The sequence below is a fragment of the Linepithema humile genome, chromosome 6 (assembly GCF_040581485.1).
Source record: "Linepithema humile isolate Giens D197 chromosome 6, Lhum_UNIL_v1.0, whole genome shotgun sequence".
Taxonomy (NCBI): Eukaryota; Metazoa; Arthropoda; class Insecta; order Hymenoptera; family Formicidae; genus Linepithema; species Linepithema humile.
Window position 1 is genome coordinate 11310231 of NC_090133.1, and position 8086 is coordinate 11318316.

General features: G+C 38.7%; 2 protein-coding genes and 1 pseudogene across 2 annotated transcripts; all 3 read right to left on the reverse strand.

The window, feature by feature from the left end:
* Positions 1 to 2975: 2975 nt before the first annotated feature.
* On the reverse strand, positions 2976 to 3878 carry LOC137000685 (uncharacterized). Its single transcript, XM_067358024.1, has one exon. It carries the CDS (start codon positions 3876 to 3878, stop codon positions 2976 to 2978), a length of 903 nt encoding a protein of 300 aa, XP_067214125.1.
* LOC137000686 (uncharacterized) lies at positions 3875 to 4828 on the reverse strand. Its single transcript, XM_067358025.1, has one exon. It carries the CDS (start codon positions 4826 to 4828, stop codon positions 3875 to 3877), a length of 954 nt encoding a protein of 317 aa, XP_067214126.1.
* Positions 4829 to 5540: 712 nt separating this feature from the next.
* On the reverse strand, positions 5541 to 7409 carry LOC137000650 (uncharacterized; annotated as a pseudogene).
* Positions 7410 to 8086: the final 677 nt, after the last annotated feature.

Sequence of the window (8086 nt, forward strand, 5' to 3'; positions counted from 1 at the left end):
GTTAAACATCTAAAACAAGATATCTGAATAACTCTTATTTTTAATAATAAAAAGAAGTTTTAGATAAAAATTGTAAAATTTTGATAAAGTCATTACATAATACCTGTATTTTTTTTTAAGTAGAGTTTAATAAAAGATTCTTTGTAATATTTTTGTGTATAAAAGTGTATAAAAGTGTAAGATTAATTAAAAAATTAATATTTAACGAGATATTTCAGTTCATATAAAATTATGTAAAATTAAAATATAAAATATTTCATAAAGTATTCGATTTTTGGCAATCCTAAATAACTTTATACCAAATATTGCAAGGAATCAATTTATGTAAAATAATTAGGGTAGTTTCATTTAAGAAAATTACCTTCTTACTGATGATTTTCAAATCTCTGAAGCGCCTCTACTTAAGAGGATGCTGGAGTTACCGGCCGGATTATATTTTTTCGAACAAGAATATCTTTTTATTGGTTGCATAGAATTGTAAATCCTTTTGCAGGATTAAAAAGTACAGAAAGACGGAATTCGGCCTGCTCGACTTCATTCGGAAAAAAAAAATTAATAACAAAATTTGTTTCTATTTATTAATTTCTATTCTGCTCTTAGGATAACATATAGTATAGGGCTATCTATTTTCGTTTTTTATAAAAGTTTAACAGTTTTAAGACGCTGAATAAGAGCAGCCCGAATTGTGGACTGCAGAATGGAATGTTCTGGAACCATTAAAATTGAGCTGAAAAGTCTAATGTAAAAAATATTCTTGTCCGACTATTTTTACATACGTGTGCGTCCAATATCGGTATAACAGACGAAAAAACAGCAATAAATTAGTTCCCGGATAATATCAGAGAGGCGCTATATAGTTCTCAGTGCTATCTGTCATATACATCAGAATCTTTTAGGTTAGTGTGCGTGTGTAGTTATGTGTGTGTATTATGTGCTAAGAAACCTGACTGAAGATAGGTTGAAGGCACTCTAAAGGATTAAAAAAATATATGTATTATATATTAATTTTGCAACATTTTTGCAACAATTTTGCAACATTTCCATTATTTAATTACATACACTTATATCCTAATTTCTGTAAAATACTTTAATTCATGCGCTTTATGTGTATATATTATGTATATTATGTGCTCCATATATGTATATTTACATCAAAATATCTATGTAAAAAGTTAATTATTAAGATGTAAATTAGCTATGTTGACCCAAAGCCAGGTGTTAGATGCTCAAAAAATAATAATTAACTAAGTTATATGTTCAAACGTTTCGGCACATTTATTTCGGCCATCTTCAGTGATAATATAAAGTAAACAATCGTTATAGCGGAAACATGAAATAATAAGTTAATAATAATAAAAAGTTAATATCATTTTGTATATTGTATATATTTTTATAATAAATGAATACGTCTTATAACTTATATTATGTATAAATAAGTTATATGACGTATGACATATGTCATATAACTTATTTATAAAACATGAAATAAAAAGGTATTTTTAGTTTTTTGTATGTATCATTTGTAAAAAAATCTTGATAAAAGAGACAACATTAATTTTGTGATTTGTAATAATCTGTTTCAATATATACTTCTTTTAAATACTTACAATTAGCCTTATTTTATGCGTTTACTTTGGTATCTAAAATACACATCAAAATATAAAACTTATTTCTATTACAGTAGAAAAAAAATATGTTATTATATATGTTATTATATATAATGTTCAATTTTAACAGTTTTTATTGGACTGTACTTTAAGCAATATTATATTTTGCCATTTCTGTTATAAGACAATGTTTATTTTTTATTGTAATAGAAATACATTTTCAATTCTGATATGTATTTTAAATACTAAGTTAAGCACATAAAATAAGGCTAATTTTAAGTATTATTTAAAAAAAACATATATTGAAACAGATTATTGCAAATCGCAAAATTAATGTTGTTTCTTTTATCAAGATTTTTTTACAAATGTTAGACACAAGAAATTAAAAATATCATTATATTCCATGCTTTAGAAATAAAAAATATGGCAAATATCATATACGTTTTTTATAATAACAGTATACAAAATGGTGTTAATTTTTTACATAGATATTTTGATATAAATATAAATATGGAGCACAATATACATAATATATACTTATATATATATGTATATACATAAAACACATGACGTAATAAAAGTATCTTACAATAAAGAATAAGACAAGTCAGAAGCGATCTAACGTGTGCTGGCGATGTAGAAATAGAAAAGCCAGAGGCGATCTAACGTGTGCTGGCGATGTAGAATTAGAAAAGTCAGAGGCGGCCTACCGTGAGCTGACAATTTTTAATAAATACAATCAGAGACGATCTAACGTCAACTGACAGTTTAGAAAAAACAGAGCCAAAGACAAATTTATTCGTGAGCTGATAAATTGTAAGAAATATTGTCAGAGGCGATCTAACGTCAGCTGACAGTTTAGAAAAAACAGAGTGTTAATTCTTCGCTCATGTGCGACTGGAATTACCACACGTGTTCACGGTACATTGCTTCGTGTAACGGTGTGGACGAGAAATAATGATGATTTCTTCTCTACTTTAGAATATTTTATTTTGTTCTTCAAGGACACGTGGCCGCCTTACAATATGCGTCATTTTTAGAGAGCGAGTCAGTAATAATAATAACGGAAGTGGGCGCATCCTAAAGCAGCAGGAAAAAGAAACGCAGCACAAAATGGTAACGAAGAGTAACTAGAGAAGGCGCTCGACGGGCAGTCTGTCGCGAGAGCGCGAATACAAATTAATAATCCAAATCAATAATTTATTTTAGGGATGTGAGTACCGTACACGCCGCCCGCCTTGAAGAGTTCGTCTTCAAAACTAAATGAATCTTGTTAACAGACATAGTCCTTAATAATAATGCACTTGACTTAACAACTAATTGAATCATATAGATGCGTGGATTACACAAATACAACTTAGAGTGAAATTAAGAAATTGAGTCCGACGGATCGATTGGTAAAATCGCTAGCTTGGTTAGTGGTCTCGTAAAGACCCCCTTGACAGTTTTTACGGTTGCAGTTCGTGCAACACCGTCTGCTCCAACGTGAATTTCTTGAATACGACTTAGTAGCCAATGCAGGGGAGACAAATCCTGCTGTTTTATAAGCACCAGGTGATTTATCCTTAATTGAGTTCCCTTGTCAGATTTCCATTTTGAGCGAACTTGTAAGGAATGGAGGTACTCAACGCTCCATCGACGCCAAAAGTGTTGTCTTAATTGCTCTACGCGTTGCCACCGCATCAAGCGATTTTCGTTTACGTCGCCTAGATCGTGACAAGGGATACTATTCATAGCAGTGCCAATTAAAAAGTGACCCAGACTTAAATAAGCTAGATCATTTGGATCGGCGCTCAGGGCTGTGAAAGGGCGTGAGTTCAATACAGCCTCTATTTCACCGAGAGCGGTTTGCATTTCTTCGAATGTTAAATGAGCCTTACCAACGACGTGATTTAAATGGTGTTTCGCGGACTTGACTGCTGCCTCCCACAGGCCACCAAAATGAGGCGCGTTGGGCGGTATGAAGCTCCACGACGTCTGCTGATCGCGGAGGAACTGCCTTACGTTGTTTTGCATATTTTCCTTATACAGAAAATCAAACAATTGCTTGAGCTGATTTTGAGCTCCAACGAACGTAGTTCCGTTGTCCGAGTATAAGTGAGAGGGTTTGCCTCTACGAGAAATAAAACGCTTGAGTGCTGCTATGAAGGCGTCAGATGTTAAGTCGCTCACCAACTCCAGATGCACAGCCCTGACCGCGAAACAAATGAAAACGGAAACATACGCTTTGTGGTTGCGCGCGTTTCTTCGCTTGCCTTCTCTCAGAATCATTGGCCCGGCGTAATCCATACCGCAGTGCGCGAATGGCCTAGAGTTATGCGACCCGCGGGTAATGAACCCATTGTGGCTTCCGAGAAGATCGGCTTGGCTCTGAAACATCTCACGCATTCTAAAACTATTTTTCGCGCAGTCGAACACAATGACAAGGGCCAAAATTGCTGTCTTACGAAAGCCATAGTGCCCTGAGTTCCGGCGTGCATGTTTTGCACATGTGCCTTCAATATGATTCTTTTCGTTAGGTTGTGATTACTTGGCAAAAGTATTTGATGACACGCGTCGAATGATAGATTCGAATTTTTTAGCCTACCTCCCACTCGGATCAGTCCGTTTTTGTCTAGAAACGGCGATAGCGAAAGAATTTTGCTGGACGCATGAACTGTTTCCCCGTTGATTAATGACTTGTACTTTTCTGGAAACGAACGCTGTTGAACAATCTTGCATATCTGCAATAATACTGCCGAAGTTTCTTCGTGTGATATAAACAATGTTGAGGGTTTCGGCCTCGTCCTTGTGATTCTAAGACAGTAAGCGACGATATGACAAACCTTGTCCAGACTCGAATGCTTGTCGAGCACCTCCTCGATTACACCACATTCCAGGACGGCGACGTTGGCGTGAGTCCTTAGCAGTTCGGGCATTTGTTTGCTAAGGGAATTAATTTTGTTGATTGGCCATTGATCGTTATTTTGTCTCAAAAATTCCGGTCCGTGCCACCATGAAGAGGCGTTAATCAGTTCATGTGAGTTTAAACCGCGTGATAACATGTCGGCTGGGTTGAAAGGAGATGGTATGTGACGCCAACTCCTTGGCTCCGTCAGTCTTTGGATTTCGCCCACTCTGTTCGCCACAAAGACTGACCATTTGCGGGACGGGAATGATATCCATGTTAGTGCTATCGTTGAATCTGACCATATGTAAGTAGATTTGAATAGCTCCTGCATCTATTGATGTTTGAACCCTTTTGACCAAGCGAGACAATAGAAGCGCTGCCGATAGCTCTAAACGTGGCAAAGAAATTGCCTTCAAAGGCGCCACTCTTGACTTAGAGCAAAGAAGCTCAGACCGACACTCACCAGAATTGAGTTTTGTCCGGATGTATATGCAGGCCCCATAGGCGTGTTGGCTGGCGTCGCAGAAGCCATGTAATTGTACGCGTTGCCAGTTTGCTTCGAACTTGACGCGCCGTGTTATCGTTAGCTGATTCAACTCGAGTAATTGCGATTGGATGGTTGACCAGCGGGTATGGATGGCTTGCGGAACCGATTCGTCCCAATGGGCACCAGACTTTCAGAGATCTTGCAGTATTAGTTTGGCGACGACTATAACTGGACCGAGTAAACCTAGGGGATCGAATAGCTTGGAGACTTCCGATAGTATAGTTTGTTTGGATACCACGTTGTGTTCCGCCTCAGGCCAATATGAAAAGTGAAACGTGTCAGTGGACTGGTTCCATTGTATGCCCAAAATGGACGAGTTATTTTCATCATGGATGGGTATTGGCTCGTGCCCTTGATGATCTACTGATTCCAACAACTGTGAAGAGTTTGAAGCCCACTTGCTTAGTTCGAACAATCCTTGTTTCAGCAGTTGGATTACTTCGTCTCGAACAATTTTCGCGTCCTGGATGGTATCGGCGCCTGTAAGCAGGTCGTCGACATAAAAGTCTCGCTTGACATGTGCAAATCCAATGGGGTACGTTGATGAGTGCTGCTCAGCTAAGTGCCTCAAGCACCTGGTAGCGAGATATGAGGCGGATGTTGTTCCGTAGGTTAGTGTAGTTAGTTCCTATGTTTGAACGTCCATCGAAGGATCATTCCGCCAAAGTATTCTCTGTAAGTACGTTTGCGAGGGATGTACCAAGATCTGCCTGTACATTTTCACTATGTCTGCTACAATGACATACGCAAATGTGCGAAAACGTACAACGATGGACATTAAGTCTTGTTGAACAAGTGGCCCTGTTCTGAATACTTCGTTCAATGATACGCCGGAAGTAGTCTTGCATAAAGCATCAAATACTACTCTGATTTTAGGTGATTGTTCCTTGAATACTCCGTGATGCGGTAGGTAAAACGATGGTGTCTTGTCATTTAAAGCCTCATTGACTTGCTTCATATGTCCTAGTGCAGAATATTCAGAAATGAAATCAATGTACTGGGTTTTCAGCACTGGATTTCGAGCCAAACGTCTTTCGAGGGCTTGCAGTCGTTTCAGTGCTATTTCCTTGGATTCGCCTAATTTCAATAATGAAGACTCCTTGATTGGAAGCTTGACGACGTATCTGCCTTGATCATTTTGATACACGTTTTCCAAAAAATGTTTCTCACACAGGGCTTCCTCGGCCGTGTGTTCGTGAATGTCGTGAATGTTCTCAACCCTCCAAAAATGTGTCAGCTGCTCAAGTAATTGAGTGTTGGTCACCACTGCATGAAACGACTGTACGCAATGTGCCTCTTTTAAAGGATCACACAATCGACCGGCCAGAATCCATCCGAAATGGGTCTTCTGTAGTGTTGGGTGCTCCGGAGACCGTCTAATCTGTCCCACACATAGCAGGTCCCAAAATATTTCGGCCCCGACAAGCAGATTTATTTGTGCGGCGACATTGAATTGTGGATCCGCTAATTTGATGTTTCTGGGCAAGCGGTATGCGTCTCGCTTCATTGTGAGCGCAGGCAATTTGCCTGTTATCTGGTCAGAGACAATACATTCGATCCTGACGGTGTATGCATTTAATCTTGACTGGAGTCTAACTTGAACCGCTTGTGTAGACCTCGTGGCTGTATTGTTTATACCCGTAATTGATAGGTCTAGCGATCGCGGTTGCAATCCAAGAAGGCTTACGCAATCTCTGGTGATGAAATTAGCTTGTGAACCGCAATCCAATAATATTTGACATAACATTGGCTGACCGTCACTCCTGAAAGCCTTAATTACTGCTGTTGAGAGCATAATGGATTCCTTGTTGTAACTGTTGAAGGTGTGCGCTACCAGGGCTGTTGAGGTTGCCGTGTCTTGATCCTTGTCGTTTGTGCATTTGCTGGGTACCCCTGTGGTTTCGTCGGTTTGATGTAGCAACGTGTTGTGTTTGATGCTGCAGATTTTTCACCCCCTTGATGTGCATTTACCGGCCGAGTGGGAGGAAGAGCGTAGGCAATTGCTGCATAATTTGCGAGTACGAACTTCTGACAATCTACGAGGAATCGACAATGCTAAAAAATTCTTACAATAATAAATAGCGTGATCGCCATTGCAAAATTCGCATTTTGATTTTATTGTCGCAACGCACGTGGTTTGATGTTTCCCGTTGGATTGAAAACGCTTGCTATTGACCTTCGGCGCGGCGACTGCATTAGTTGTTGCTTCGAGCATTTGACAACGATGCGTAATAAAATTATTGAACTGCGTGAATGTTGGAGGATCGGTACCTACTAATGAAGATTGCCATTCCCGTGACGTAATAGCATCTAACTTTGAGCTTAAAATGTGTACAAGTAAATCATCCCAGTGCGCCGTGGGCTGCTTGAGAGCTTGAAAAGCTTATACGTGTCTGATCGCTCCGTCAGCAATTTGTCTCAGCTCAGTTGAATTTTCCTTTGTCATAGATGGTAACTGTAAGATCGCCTTGATGTGTGTATGAATAATAACACGTTTGTTGTCGTAGCGTTCGTTCAGTAATCTCCACGCGACCTCATAATTTAGATCCGATATTTCTAACGAACTAATTACGTTGATCGCGTCGCCTGACAAGGAAGACTTTAAATATTGCAACTTTTGTACGTTGGTTATGGACGTATTCAAATGTATGACGGAGTTGAATGAATCGAAAAATGGAAATCATTCGTGATATTTACCTGAAAATGTAGGCAAATTTAGTTTGGGTAGCCGTACGTTCAATTGAGCCTCCGAGTGATCAGACACGTGCGATGTAGAAGGTGAACTAGTTGTTATACGAGACGATATTACTGGATTGATCAACTCGCGAATTCTAGCGGACAACGAGTAGTATGCTTCTTCAAAGGCGGCACGATCGTTGCTCTCATTCTCGTCGAGTAGCTCTAGTTGTGACTAAATATCGTTATATTGAGACCAATAATCATTTAACTTGGCCTTGCGTTTCTCAAGCTGAGCTAAGACTGATGGCGTGACAGAAGTGATTGATTCTACATAAGTTCTTATTCGCGTGCACGAGGATTTGA